This window comes from Prionailurus bengalensis, chromosome C1, assembly GCF_016509475.1.
Source record: "Prionailurus bengalensis isolate Pbe53 chromosome C1, Fcat_Pben_1.1_paternal_pri, whole genome shotgun sequence".
NCBI classification, from domain to species: domain Eukaryota; kingdom Metazoa; phylum Chordata; class Mammalia; order Carnivora; family Felidae; genus Prionailurus; species Prionailurus bengalensis.
Window position 1 is genome coordinate 188,288,416 of NC_057345.1, and position 14,986 is coordinate 188,303,401.

A 14,986-nucleotide genomic window follows, 5' to 3' on the forward strand; every position below is an offset into this window, starting at 1 on the left:
GGGGGGGAGAGGGGAAAATGGGTGATGGGCATTGAGGAGGGCACTTGTTGGGATGAGCACTGGTGTTGTATGTAAGCGATGAATCATGGGAATCTACCCCCAAAACCAGTTGCCTGCCCTGTGGGGATTTGAATTCTGATGATTGTTTAGAGAAGATGGCAAGGATCATCAGACACTTTTTCAAAAATCATAGTATAGGGAACATGATTGAGAAGTGGAGCAGTGAGGACACATGTAAGAGAGAAAGGATTTTTGGAATTGAATCAACAAATTACATTTTTGCTAGGTAAATGCCCCAGGGGGACAAAAGGTGTATTTCAAAATATAGTCAATATTTAATAGGAACAAGTTCTTCGGATCAGTGTTTTCATAATGAAATGTGTAAATGTGGAAGAGAAAATAGTATAATACCCAGAGAAAGTTTAGATCCAGGTATAGGGAACATCACTTTACGATGAAGAGTCTTGAAAGCCTGTATAACTGAGATGAGAATTCAAACATTCCCAACCACTTAGAAGAAAGGAAATTTTGAAAAGGCAAAAGTAGAACCCAGGCAACCCAAGAACTAAACTCATAATATACATTTCTCAAGAAACTCTCACGGGAGTTGTCTAAGCCTATGGAGATGGTGTTCCTAACATCTTTTGTATTGGAGAACAACTTTTCTGCTCATAGTTCTTGTTTTTCATTGCTATCATCTTCTAAATTATCAGAATCATTCTCATACATAGAGAGAAACCTCCCAGATCGTTCCTTATAAATTTCTTCATTCTTCACAATTATTTTTTGCCTATAGAGAAAAAGAACATGTATCACTATAGACTCAAGGATAGAAGGGGATGTAGGATATCTGAGGGGAGAGAAATGTGGTTTCATTCCTTCACTGGGGGCAGCTGCACACATTACTTATAGGTTTTTTTTTTAATGTTTATTTATTTTGAGAGAGAGAGTCCCAAGCAGGCTCCACGCTGTCAGAACAGAGCCTGATGTGGGGCTTGATCCCATGAACCATGAGATGATGACCTGAACCGAAATCGAGTCAGACGCTCAACCAACCGAGCCACCAAGGCACCCCATACTTGCAGTGGTTTTGAATTTAATGAGAAATGATATTTAGGTTACCAAATTCTCAAATGAGGAATATTCTGCTGAGGGGAAACAGAGTATGCCATCCCAATATACCTTGCATATTGATTACTTGAGTTAAAGTTACTTAAGCAACAGCCAGTGCAAGAAAGGCATTCTGACCCTCTTTGTTCCCCTGAAAGTAGGAAATATATTTTTCATATGAATATACCTTCCCTATACCAGAAGGTAAAGAGATATCCCTATCAGCAGAAATAGGGAATTTAAAGCTAAGAAGTCTGTATAAAAAAAACCTGGGTGGCTTAGTTGGCTGAGTGTCTGACTTGGGCTCAGGTCATGATCTTGCAGTTTGTGAGTTCAAGGCTCACATTGGGCTTACTGCTGTCAGCACAGAGCCCATTTCAGATCCTCTTTTCCCCTCCCCTGCCTGTGCTCTCTCTCAAAAATAAATAAACCATTAAAAAAAAAACCCAACAACTCTGTTACTTACTTACTAATTTAGTACCCCAACCCCAAACTTCTTTGTCTTGTCAATTCTTTACAAATTTATTGTTACTTTGTCTAAAAGGTATAACTGCCTGATTTGTTCACTTCTTTGAGTCTCATATTTTACTGAGCTCCTATACATACAAAATTAAATTTGTTTTTTCCTGTTAATCTGTTTATGCCAATTTAACTATTAGATCAAAGAACCTAGACAAGAAGGGATAAGTTTTTACTACCAAATCAATACAATGAATAACTTCCCTTTATTGAAGTATCTACCAAAAATTTATCCGAATGATTTAAAATGCATTTCCAGTTAACAGTATTATTTCTGACCTAAAGTTGACTTCCACATGAACTAAACACAGCTGTATCTAAGTGTAAACCACTGACACCTAAACCCATAACCCCTCAGGGGACATGGTAAAAACTCAGAACTCAGATGGGTTGTTACAATAGCTTCCAATCGTTCATTCATTAAATATTTATTAAATATCTCTTAAAGATTCCAACTGTATGACATTCTGGAAAAGGCAAAACTACAGAGACTGTGAAAAGATCAGTAATTTCCAGGAGTTGGGAGGGGAAGCAAAAAATGAATAGGTGGAGGGCCGAGGACTTTAGGGATTTAAAATTTATTCACAGAACTGAATAAACTCAAAGACCTTCAGATAGGGGCATCTGGGTGGCTTAGTCAGTTGAGTGTCTGACTGTGGCTTACATCATGATCTCGCAGTTCACGAGTTGGAGCCCTGCATCCGGTACTGTCGGTGTGGAGCCTGCTACAGATCCTCTGCTCCTCCCTCTCTCTCTCTCTCTCTCTCTCTCTCCCCTCCCCTACTTACTCTCTCTGTCTCTCTCAAAATAAATTAATTAAAAAATAAAGATCCACAGGTAAATTTCATGTGCTGTTTTGAATAAAAACTAAGATGTAATAAGGGAGAGGAGTCTAGACACATGTCCAGCACCACTTCAGATGAACTGTCTGTCCTTAGCAGGTGACTTCCGTGGCCAGGCTTTGAATGACTATTTCCCTCCTGGAAGTGCCTGTGCCTTGACTTTATTAAGAAATACCTGGGTTCATCTTCATATCTATTCCTCACCCAAACTCCCTTCCACTTTCTAAAGATAACTCAGCCATGTCTTTTTGAGCAGCATCATGCACACCTTAGATGAATGTTTTCTTCTGTCAGAAGCTGTATGGTGTATTTAAACTTTTCTTCAGTCTCGGCAAGCTTGGTCTGGAGTGTTTTCTCCAGATTTCCCACTGTAGCTTTCTGAAAGACATGTAAATTTTAATTCCTCTCTTTCCCAAACCAGAGTCATCCAGAGCAAAGCTACATGGCAGAACCATACAGAGACCTGGATTCCTCTGCACAACCCTATCCCCACTCCAGCCAGGACTCACCTCTCTCTGGAGTTCCATCTGGGTTTGGTAGAGGGTTGTGTTAAGTGATTCTAAGATAACAGATTGTGCATTCAACTCTTCCTCCATGACCTGTTTAAGAAGACAACAATGTCTATCTATTTATTCTCTTCTGCAGGGTGCCTGGACTAGAATGTGAAGCGTCAACTTTAGCTACTCCTTCTCCTTCACTGTTCAGTCACTGTGCCCTCTTACTTCTATCTCCTTTATGTCTTGCCCATCTATATCCTCATATGCAGACTCACTATCACTGCCCCAGAGCCAGCCCTCACCAGAGCTCCCGTGGTTGTCACAATAGCTACCAATCATTCATTTATTAAACAAATATTTATCAAATATCTACTCCAGATTCCAACTATATGACATTGGGGAAAATGCAAAACTATAGAGACAGTAAAAAGATCAGTTGTTGCCAGGGATTGGGAAGGGAAGCAGGGATAAATAGGTGGAGGACAGAGGAGTTTTAGGTAAAGAAAATATTCTGTATGATATTGCAGTGGTGGGTACATGGCATGATGCATTTGATAAAACCTATAGAATGCATAACACAAAGAGTGAGCCCTAATGTAAACTATGGACTTTAATTAAAAATGATGTATCAATATTGGTTCATCAGCTGTAACAAATGTACCGCACTAATGCAAGATGTTAATAATAGAGTATATTGTATGTTTGTGTTGGGGGAGGATATGGGCACTCTCTGCACTTTGTTTAATTTTTCAGTAAACCTAACATTGCTCTAAAAAATAGCCTTTAAGAAAAGTTGGTTTGAGAGAGAGAGAGAGAGAGAGAGCATGCTAGTAGGGAAAAGGGGCAGAAGAGACAGAATCTTAAGCAGGTGCTGTACTCAACACAGAGGTCATGACCTGAGCAGAAATCAAGAGTCAGATGCTCAACCGACTGATCCACCCAGGCACTCCTTAAAAATAGTCTTTTAATTAGGAAAAACACTTACTACTATAGGCACTAGGAATATTATGATGAATAAGAAAAATATAATTTCTACTCTTATGGAGATACACCCTAGTGAAGGGGATGAAAAAAATTAAATAAAAGTCAATAAAATAATTACAATAATAAATTAAAAACAAACCAAGGATGAAGATAGAAGATGCAGTGTTAGTGTGGGGAAGGGATAAATGTGGAATCTACTACATTAGATAAATGCTGAAGAGACAATAAAAATGATCCAGATGGCTCTGTGCTTTCAGATGTCAGCCTCATTTAACTCCTACATGTCTTCAGAGCTCTTCCCATGGGATAAGCATCTTCTCAAGATGTATAAACTAGAGAGGTACCATCTCTCACTGTATTTGCATTGTACAAAGCACTGTACTAGGTCATTTAGCATTCTTTTGTTTGCTTATTCATTCAAAAAAATCAGCTGGTATTTACTAAATGTCTGTGATGTGCCAGGTACTGTTCTAGAAACTGGAGATTAGTGGTAGAAAAAACAGACAAAAATCTCTGCCTTCATTCATTGAGTTTATCAGGTTATAAAGTTATAAATCTGTATAGAGGAGTGCCTGGGTGGCTCAGTCAGTTGAGCATCCAACTCTTGATTTCAGCTCGGGTCTTGATCTCACAGTTTGGAGAGCCCCTCATCAGGCTCTGTACTGAGTATGAAACCTGCTTAAGATTCTCTCTCTTCTTTCTATCCCTCTTCCCTACTCATGTGCTTGCTCTCTCTCTTAAAATAAATAAATAAATAAATGTAAAAAATCTGTATAGAAAAATAAAACAAGGAAATGGAAGTGTTGGGGAGGGTGTTAAGCCTTTAAATAGAGTGGCCCTTCAGAAATGGCATTTGAACAAAACCAGAAAGAGGGAAGGAAGTTAGTTGTGTGGATATCTAGGAAAGAGCTTCCCAAGAAGAGTGAATGTCAAGTGCAAAGACCCCAAGCAAAGGATCCTTGACTGTTAAAAATACAGCAAGGAGTCCAGTGCCATTGCAGTTGTGTAATGAAGGGGAAGAAATAGAAGGAGATAAGGTTAGGGGAAAGAATCATGAGCACAGAGCAGGTAGAATAATCCCCAGCCTCAACACAGGACTGGGAATAGTTACATTCCCACCAACCAGAGTACACAGAAGGGTATTATCTCTGTAGGGGGGAAAATTAGCCTTAAACTAAAGACTGCTTTAACTTAACTGCATCCCAGAACAAAGTCCAACAATATTTAAAGAAATACAAAAATATTCAGCACCCAACAAGGTAGTTTGCAATCCACCTTTGGTTTGTTTGTTTTGATTACGCTTATGCTCAAGGTGGGGGTTGAACTCACAACCCAGAGATCAAGAGTCGCATGCTCTATGGACTGAGCCAGCCAGGCACCCCGCCCCCCCCCCCCCCCCAACAAGATAAACTTCACAATGGCAGGCCTCCAAAAAAAAAAAATTACCAGGCATGTAAACAAGTGAGAAAATATGACCACAAATGAGGAGCAAAATCAATTAACAGAACCAGAAAGGAATGATAGAATTAGTAGACAAGCTCATTAAAGCAGCTATTACAATGCACTGGGTTTTCCTTGCTCCAAAGCCTATCTGTCTACCATGCAGGACATTGAGGCTTGTTGACCCAACAATGCTGAAGCCTTGCCTAAGCTCTAAGATATAATTCCATGATTTTATAATGGCTAGTCTTTTCACAAACATGTGCATTCTGGATCCTAGTGTAAGAAGAATCAGAAGGCAGTTCATGGGTTTGAACAGTTTCCCTTCAGGTATCTCCCACATGGAAGTGCCATAATTTGTCCCAGAAGAACAGAATTCTTTGAGGAAGCTGTTGGGGTTGAGGCACATTTGGAATATCAAGGAGAGGCTTGGAATTAGAGTTCCCAGGGTCAGTATTGTACTTTTTAGAGCTTAAGGGAAGAATTTGGTATTTTACAAATCAAGACTCTTTTGTGGTTTGAGCCTTACTAGAAATGGAACGCATTTGACACTGAAGATCACACAGCATATTGCTCATATATTTGCTCAAATTGCTCTAAAAAGACACAAAGGCTCTGTTTTACAAATGACTTTGTATTATAGTTATAAAGTTCTATTTGACTTGTTGAATCCAGCAAACTCAGCTTTGGGTCTTCCTTTTGTTTTGTTTTGGAAAATTATAATAGATTCTATTTTATTGAGGGTATATAATTTTACTGGTGCATTTGTAAGATGCTAATTCCACAAGAAAAATGAAAGAGCTTACCTGTTTGGTCTTTCTCAGCTCCTCTAATTGCAAGGTGTCCTTTTCATGTTGTTTCAGTAGCTCCTAAAAACAATTTTATTCGGAAAAGGTCAGCACTGGGGTTTCTGGCACTTCTTTCAGAGACTTGAGAAAGCCAGAATAGGATTCCAGAATGTAGTATTCACCAAAGTTTAGATATTGGTGTAATGAAGCACACATTTAATTTGTTGAAGGTAAATTTTGAAAATCTTAACTTATGTGCAATATATATATATGTTTAAATATATAATATATATAAATATATAATATATAAATATATATAAATATATAAATACATAATATAAAATATATAATATATAAATATATATAAATATAATATATAAATATATATTATATAAATATATATATATTTTTTTAAAACTCAAGTTAGTTAATATACGGTGTAGTCTTGGCTTCAGCAGAACCCAGTGATCAATCTCTTACATAGAACACCCAGTGCTCATCCCAACAAGTGCCCTCCTTAATGCCTATCACCCATTTAACCCATCCCCACACCTATGTCCCCTCCAGCAACCCTCAATTTGTTCTCTGTATTTAAGAGTCTCTTATGGTTTGCCTCCCTCTCTGTTTTTATCTTATTTTTCTTTCCCTTCCCCTATGTACACCAGACACACACAAAAAATCAAAATGGATGAAAGACTTAAATGTGAGCAGGAAACCATCAAAATCCTACAGGAGAAAGCAGGCAGCACCCTCTTTGACCTCAGCTGCAGCAACCTCTTATGTGACCTGTCTCCAGAGGCAAGGGAAATAAAAGCAAAAATGAACTATTGGGACCTCATCAAGATAAAAAGCTTCTGCACAGCAAAGGAAACAATCAACAAAACCAAAAAGGCAACCAATAGAATGGGAGAAGATATTTGTAAATGACATATCGGATAAAGGCTTAGTATCCAAAATCTATAAAGAACTCACCAAACTCAACACTCAAAAAAACAAGTAACCTAGTGAAGATCACAATTTCAGACTTTAAGGTACATTACAAACCTGTAATCATTAAGACAATATGGTATTGGCACAAAAACAGACACATAGATCAATGGAAAAGAATAGAAAACCCAGAAATAGACCCACAAATATATGGCCAACTAATCTTTGACAAAGCAGGAAAGAGCATCCAATGGAAAAAAGACAGTCTCTTCAGCAAATGGTGCTGGGAAAACTGGACAGTGACATGCAGAAGAATGAACCTGGACCATTTTCTTACACCATATCACATCAACAAATATTAAAAAGACACCATATTTTCATCAAGGACTTTGTTGTTAATGTACATATTTAATATTGTTGAATATTCATTTATCCACAGATTTATCTTTATATTCAATGCAATCTCAATCAGAATACCAGCAAGCTTTCTTGACAAACTAATTCTGAAATTTATGTAGAAATATAAGTGATATAGAGGCACCTGGGTAGCTCAGTCAGTTAAGCGTCTAACTCTCAATTTTGGCTCAGGTCATGATCTGACAGTTCATGGGATTTGGCCCTGCATTGGGCTCTGTGCTGACAGTCCAGAGTCTGCTTGGGATTCTCTCTCTCTCTCTCTCTCTCTCTCTCTCTCTCTCTCTCTCTCTCTCTCTCTCTCTCTTTCTCTCTCCCACTTGCGCTTTCTCTCCCTTCTCTCTCAAACACATAAATAAACTTAAAAGAATGTAAATGATATAGAAGAGTCAAAATAACATTGAAACACAAGAGCAAAGCTAGATTTTTACTCCCTGATTTCAAGCTACAATAATTAAGATGATGGTTGTCTTGGCCTTGGTATGGACAAATAATTCAATGGAACAGAACAGAGTCTATTCCCCCTCACCCCACCCCTCAAAACACAGCAAAAACATCACGGCAACTTAATGGAGAATGGAAAGTTTTTTTCTATAAATCATGCTCAACTAGATACTTATACAGAAAAAAGTGACCTATGACCTCTATCTCACTCTATACATAAAAATTATTCAAAATGGATCACAGAATCATAAAAATTAAAATTACAAAGCTTTTCAAAAGATAGAATATCTTTGTATCCTTGGACTAGGCAACAATTTCATAGAAAGGACACAAAAAGCTGTAATTTTCCTGTAAAAAGGAAAAAATTAATAATTTGGTTTTCATCAAAATAAAAAAATTCTGCACATCAGAAGACAACATAAGTAAAATGAAAAGGCAAACCACAGGCTAGGAGACAGTATCTGTAACACATATATCTGACAAGGAACTTGTATCCATATTATGTAAAGGTCTCCTACATATCAATAATAAAAAGATAAAGAATCCAAGTTTTTTCAAATGACAAAAGACTTAAACCAGCATTTCACAAAAGAAGACATATAAATTGTCTGATAAGCATATAAAAAATTGCCCAACATAATAGTCAGGGAAATTAAAACTGTAATGAAATACCATTTCATACCATTTAATACCATTGGAAGGGTCAAAATTAAAAAGGATGTCAATACTAATTGTTGATGATAAGGAGCAACTGGAATTCTCATAGATTTAAGGTGCAAGAGTAAAATGATACAACTACTATGGAAAATAGCTTATATTTTCTTATAAAGTTAAACCTATAACTACCCGAGAGACCAATAATAATACTGCTAGGTATATACCCAAAGGAAGTGAAAGCTTGTGCCTATGGAAATATTTGTACAAGGGTGGTTACAAAAGCCTTAATTATAAAATAGGGAGGACAAAAAACGGAAACAACCCAAACCTCCAAAAACAGGGAAATGGTAAACACATTGTGTGATATTCCTACAAAAGAATACTACTAGATATAAAAAGTAAGAAATTACTGATATAAACAAAAAATAGATAAATTTCACAGGCACTGTAGTGTGGAAAAAGAAACTATATACAAAAGAGCATACACTACATGATTACATTTATATGAAACTTAAAAACAGGTGAAACTAATCTATGATGGGAGGAATCAAAACAGTGGTTGTCTTGGGTCAAGTTTTGAGGGAGATAGGGCTTAACTGGGAAGGAACACAAGACTGATTTCTGGATTGCTGAAATGCTCTAGATTTTTTTTTAATTTATATCCAAGTTAGCATATAGTGCAATAATGATTTCAGGAGTAGAATCCAGTGATTCATCTCCTACATATGACACCCAGCGCTCATCCCAACGAGTGTCTTCCTTAACGCCCCTTAACCATTTAGCCCATTCCCCCTCCGGTAACCCTCAGTTTGTTCTCTGTATTTAAGAGTCTCTTACATTTTGTTGCCCTCCCCGTTTTTATGTTATTTTTGTTTTCCTTCCCTTATGTTCATCTGTTTTGTATCTTAAATTCCACATATGAGTGAAGTCATATGATATTTGTCTTTCTCTAACTGACTAATTTCACTTAGCATAATACACTGTAGTTCCATCCACGTTTTTACAAATGGCAAGATTTCATTCTTTTTGATTGCCGAGTAATACTCCATTGTATATATATACCACATCTTCTTTATCCATTCATCTGTCGATGGACATTTGGGCTCTTTCCATACTTTGGCTGTTGTCAATAGCATTGCTATAAACATTAGGGTTCATGTGCCCCTTCAAAACAATGCTTTTGCTAAGTGTAAATTATGCTTCATGAGAGAGACAGAGATAGTACCATTTACAGATTCATAGTCAGCATCATTGGAGAAAAAATAGAAGAGAGGAAAGGATGCATGCAGATGATCAACTCTCTGCCCACTAGAGGAATTGCTACTTCTTATTCGGATGTCTGAGCTCTCTATACCCCAGAAGAACTGGACACACTGCACAGAATGTCCCACACCCACATTACTGTTTTGCTCAGTTATAGTGAATGTCAGAAATGGGCTTTTATTGGTGAAATTAATGTTTTTTTAATTAGCATGATAGTTGGAAATGTACTCTTAAAAATGGAATATTGAAGGTAGATACTATTTAAATTTTTTTTTTTTTACATTTTTATTTATTTTTGAGAGACAGAGACAGAGCACAGTGGGGGAGGGGCAGAGACAGAATGAGACACAGAATCCGAAGCAGGCTCCAGGCTCTGAGCTGTCAGCACAGAGCCCGATGCAGGGCTCGAGCTCACAAACTGTGAGATCGTGACCTGAGCCAAAGTCAGACACTTAACCGACTGAGCCACCCAGGCACCCTGAAGGTAGATACTATTTTAGAGACACTGTCCACTTTGCAGGAAAAAAGTACAGGAATCTAACAAAGCCTATAGCCTACACACTCAGGAATGGTGTCTAAGGTTTGATCCCTAAATGGTCCTGTGTCTGCTTAGGAGGAGCTCCAGCTGCCAGATGCTGACTACAGCGGTTACAGAATCCTACCTCTGTACTACCCTTGCATACACCTCTGATGAGTCTTTCATGTACCTAAAAGTTCAGAGAGCTGGAGGTATAACCACTTGGGGTCTGCTTGCTAGTAATGCATGTTTATTTAGTAAATGTCTGTATGTCTGAGACCTGTTTTCACTATGATCTGGCATCAGTATCAAGGTTGTAGGGGAGTGATTAACAAGAGTAGCTACATTTTAACCCCTCTAACTTTTGCTTTTCTTTCAATGTTTATTTATTTTTGAGAGACAGAGACAGAGAGTGAGTGGGGGAGGGGCAGAGAGAGAGAGGGAGACACAGAATCTGAAGCAGGCTCCAGGCTCTGAGCTGTTAGCACAGAGCCCAACTTGGGGCTCAAACTCACAAACCGTGAGATCATGACCTGAGCCTAAGTCACATGCTTAACTGACTGAGCCACCCAGGCGCCCTTACCCCCTCTAACTTTTAGATAGATACTTTTAATTACTAAGAGCTATACATGACCAACTTGCTTAGTTTAGTTTGCTACACTGCCCTTTCTCTTCAGCTACAGTCAAGAATGAGGAGGACATTCAGAGACTGGGAAAATTTGGCAAAATAGGGAATTTCACGTTTTGTGTGTGTTTAGCATTCTATTATTTCCCACTAGTTTCAGTTTTCATTCCATAGTGACCCTGTGGTAAGACCATGTAGATAAAGGACAGCAAGACTGCCAGTCTACTTGCATATATTTCCAAGGAAGCTGGGAAAGGAAGAATATGCCCATAAAGGCAAAATTGTGCCTAATTACAGAGGCACACCTAGGAACCGGATGTCCCACCTAGGCTTCATGCTCAACCACTCATGTGCTTTGGGCTAAGTTACCTCCTTCTCTCGATTGAAGTTCTCAAAGACGGTACTGTAGGAGTCATTTATTTTCTTCTTTGCTTCTTCTGACTCTAACTCAAACCTTTTTGTCATATTATGTTCTGGGGGTGAGAAGAAATTACGTATATGAGTAAATGTGGGGAAAGCACATGCAGAGAGAAACTGAGAATATCTGAAGGTAATAAAAATTCCAGACCGGGTCAAACTCAAGTTCCTTTCAGCCTGTCATTCAGCCTCTGATGCTCACCTAGAAATGCTTGGGAATCAGGTGAACATGGTGGCAGTTTTCAGTGATATCAGCCATATGGTTTTACTCCTAATGTCTCTGATTTTTGTGTGTGTGTAATTTTAGATCTGTTGCTTATTATTTTGTCCATTCCCTCTGCTGAAGTAACTACGTTTTCTTGGATATTCTTACCTTAAAATATAGCTCTTGACTAATGCGAATTTTCCAGCAATAAAATTTATTCTGTACTTAACCCTGGGGTAGAGGAAGGCTTAAAATGTTTCTGGTGCAGGAGAACTTGCCAACCGAGCCCCAAAACCAAAGAGGAGAAATGAGGGGTGAGGGGCTGACACAGATTTCTTCTTCAGCTTCATGGTACTGGGAATTATAGGGAGGCAACCCCTAGGCTCATCCTGTGAATAAGCTGGGAATGATAGGAGGCTACCCCTAGAGGGCTGAGCTACACTATGCACAGCTGAAGTCTGCTCTTTCAAAATTGGGTGTAACGTCTTACTTAGATTTTGACAACATGGGATGAGTGTGGTATGGGTGGCCAGAAGTCTGGAAGAAGACCTGGGTTATGTTACACCAGGCTTCTGAGTAAAGCCTCAGATAGGTGCAGCTCCTCATTCCTTTCCTCACCCTTAGTTCCAGGGTCTTCATGCTGCCTTCCTGCAGTCAAGAGTCCCCACCAGAGTGGGAATAGCCTTGAGGATTAACTTACCCAGGGAGTTTCTGCATTTAAATGAGTAATTTGTTGAAAACAACCAAGTTTGATATGAACTGGGGTGAGGTAGGATGTGGTATAGGTTTGTAGAGTCTCCACTCCTACCTCAACCAGTCCTCTAGGTCAGGGAGCAAAGTCTCCATAAATTCCTTTCTTCTTTTTCCACTTAGGAAGATGCTTGCTGAGGGTAGGAGGCTCATCCATAACACACTTTTTTTAAAGTGTGCTCGGGCGCCTGGGTGGCGCAGTCAGTTAAGCGTCCGACTTCAGCCAGGTCACGATCTCGCGGTCCGTGAGTTCGAGCCCTGCGTTGGGCTCTGGGCTGATGGCTCAGAGCCTGGAGCCTGTTTCCGATTCTGTGTCTCCTTCTCTCTCTGCCCCTCCCCCGTTCATGCTTTGTCTCTCTCTGTCCCAAAAATAAATAAACGTTGAAAAAAAAATTTTTTTTAAATAAAAAAAAATAATAAAGTGGGCTCTACTCCTAGTGTGGAGTCCAACATAGGGCTTGAACTCACAACCCTGAGATCAGGACCTGAGCTGAGATCAAGGGTCGGACACTTAACTGACTGAACCATCCAGGGCCTCCATAAAACACTTTCTATGATCCAAACTCTGTGCTAGGTGTTGGAAATACTAAAAATATATAGTAATATATAAATGTATCAAATCAACATGTTGTACTCTTTAAACATATGCAGTGTTATATGCCAATTGTACCTGAAAAATGGAGATCCTCTGGGGGGATATGGGAATACAGAGGCTCTCAGTATGATTGTGTTGTCACTCTCCCAACAAGTGAATATTTGAAACTCTAATTCCAGAACATTTTTCTGGAAATTTGGGGTCACTTGTATCCGGGTAACAAGTCAATGCTCCTACAGATGTCCCAGAGCTTGTTCCAGACCATGATGGCTAAGCTTGGAATTGGAGAGCTTTGGAAGGTACGGGCTTATACCCTCAAATAGCTGAGTTTTATAAAAGACTCCATCCTTGTTGTCACTTGTTGAAAACTCCATGTACTCTTGATTCAGGAATCCAGCCCTGTGGCCATCACCTTTAGTGAATCTAAAGCTGATGTTCTCAAGCTAAGACCAAACTTAATGGCAGGGTTTTTTTTGGTACACGTGTCATCAAAAAGAGAAGTTCTTGTACTCACTTTGCTGTAGCAGGATCTTTTCCCGCTCCAACTTCTCATCCTTCTCCCATTCTGCCTTCTTCTTCAACCACTTATCTTCCATTTCATCATAAATGCTGTCCTGCAGAGGTACAAAGGCACTATGAAAAGAATCCTGGAGAAGACTGCACACTGGCTCCAGGCACAGCATTGGGCCCTTTAAAGCTTCCCTCACTAGAATGCTTGCTGGGAGTCCCTCTGTGGGTGGTTGGTGGGAGTAAATTCTAGCCCAGCCCATCCAAGGGCCTGTAGAACCCTAAAGTCAAAGGCAAGTTCTGCATGTGTTTGCCCCACTGGAACTGGGTTTCCTTTGAAGACAGATAGGACTCCCCTGCTGCAAATTCACATGTCAGCTCCCTCTGAATCATGAATCACTTATCAACAGCCCATGAAGAAACAAGGGAAATGCCTAGTAGTTAATTTGAACACTTAGAAAACAATGGTATGTTTTTCAGACAGTGTCTATTTTTAACTCAGCAAATCTAACTTCCTTTGTGGGTGAGGTTAAATAAGCCTAACCTGATGCCAATCCTGTTGGTTGGTTCAGACTTCATGGGGGTGGGACTCCAGGAGGAGGAAGGCCTAGGACCTGGATGCTGCTAGTAACGTCTCAGTACCCTGACCTCCTTTTTTTCCCCCAGGTTAGCAGCATAACTCACACTGGGGCCAGACATCAGAGCTCATTTGTAATTGTTTATGGCCATTTAGATAAAGGTTCTCGTTTATCATTTTCAAGACTGGTGGGCAGCTCAGTTTCCATAGGGGTCAAACTCTCTGGAGAGGTACAGACTGAAGCAAACGTAAGGGGCAGCTTACCCACACATCAGTCTGATGCTTCTCCTAGGCTTTGCTCTAAGATGTTTTCCCTCACTGTATCAAGATACATCTTGAAAAACAAGTTTTAGATACAAGCTCGAAACTGAAACTGTGGATGGCAAATAGAATTTCAGAGGTGGTGCTGGTGCTTGACTTGGTTTCCTCCTTTAAGAGGGTGGTCAACTGTCTTTGTTTGAGACTGAGTTGTGTCCCAGGACTCTGAATTTTTGATGCTAAAACCTGGAAAGTCCTACGCAAACCACAACTAGCTGCTCACCAATAGGATGGGGGTTTGCTGCCTCAGCCTGTTCATTCCTCATCTCCTACTCTCTCATCCCACTAAGAAGAAATCATGGCCTGTTTCCCCAGGCCTCCCTCAAATTAGCTGATTCAATGAATGAGTTACATTCTGAGATGGCTAGAGCATCCCAGGCCCAGCTGGTGGGGGTGCAGTGAGAGAGTCTTTTTGGACGGCAATTTGGCCAAATGTATCAAAGGCCTTTAAAATGTTTATCCCTTTTGGCCCTGCACTCTACTAAAGTCAAAGATGTTACAAAGTGCAAATGCTAACAGCAGATTGTCTTGCAGTGGTAATTCTCTTTTGTTGCTGTTGTAGTTGGTTTTTGTATTTCAATTTTTTAGAA

At 39.5% G+C, this 14,986-nt stretch overlaps 1 protein-coding gene across 2 annotated transcripts in view; it reads right to left on the bottom strand.

The window, feature by feature from the left end:
- Nucleotides 1–276: 276 nt before the first annotated feature.
- The window catches only part of FLACC1 (flagellum associated containing coiled-coil domains 1), a 63,401-nt gene continuing 48,691 nt past the window's right edge, over nt 277–14,986 (bottom strand). For both annotated transcript variants that reach the window (XM_043577477.1, XM_043577475.1), the window contains 6 exons: nt 13,509–13,608; nt 11,397–11,500; nt 6,199–6,261; nt 2,981–3,070; nt 2,740–2,849; nt 277–790 (listed from right to left, as the gene is read on the bottom strand). In XM_043577477.1, coding sequence (XP_043433412.1) covers nt 670–790; nt 2,740–2,849; nt 2,981–3,070; nt 6,199–6,261; nt 11,397–11,500; nt 13,509–13,608 — 588 coding nt within the window. In that variant the 3' untranslated portion in view covers nt 277–669. The remainder of the gene's footprint in view (nt 791–2,739; nt 2,850–2,980; nt 3,071–6,198; nt 6,262–11,396; nt 11,501–13,508; nt 13,609–14,986) is intronic.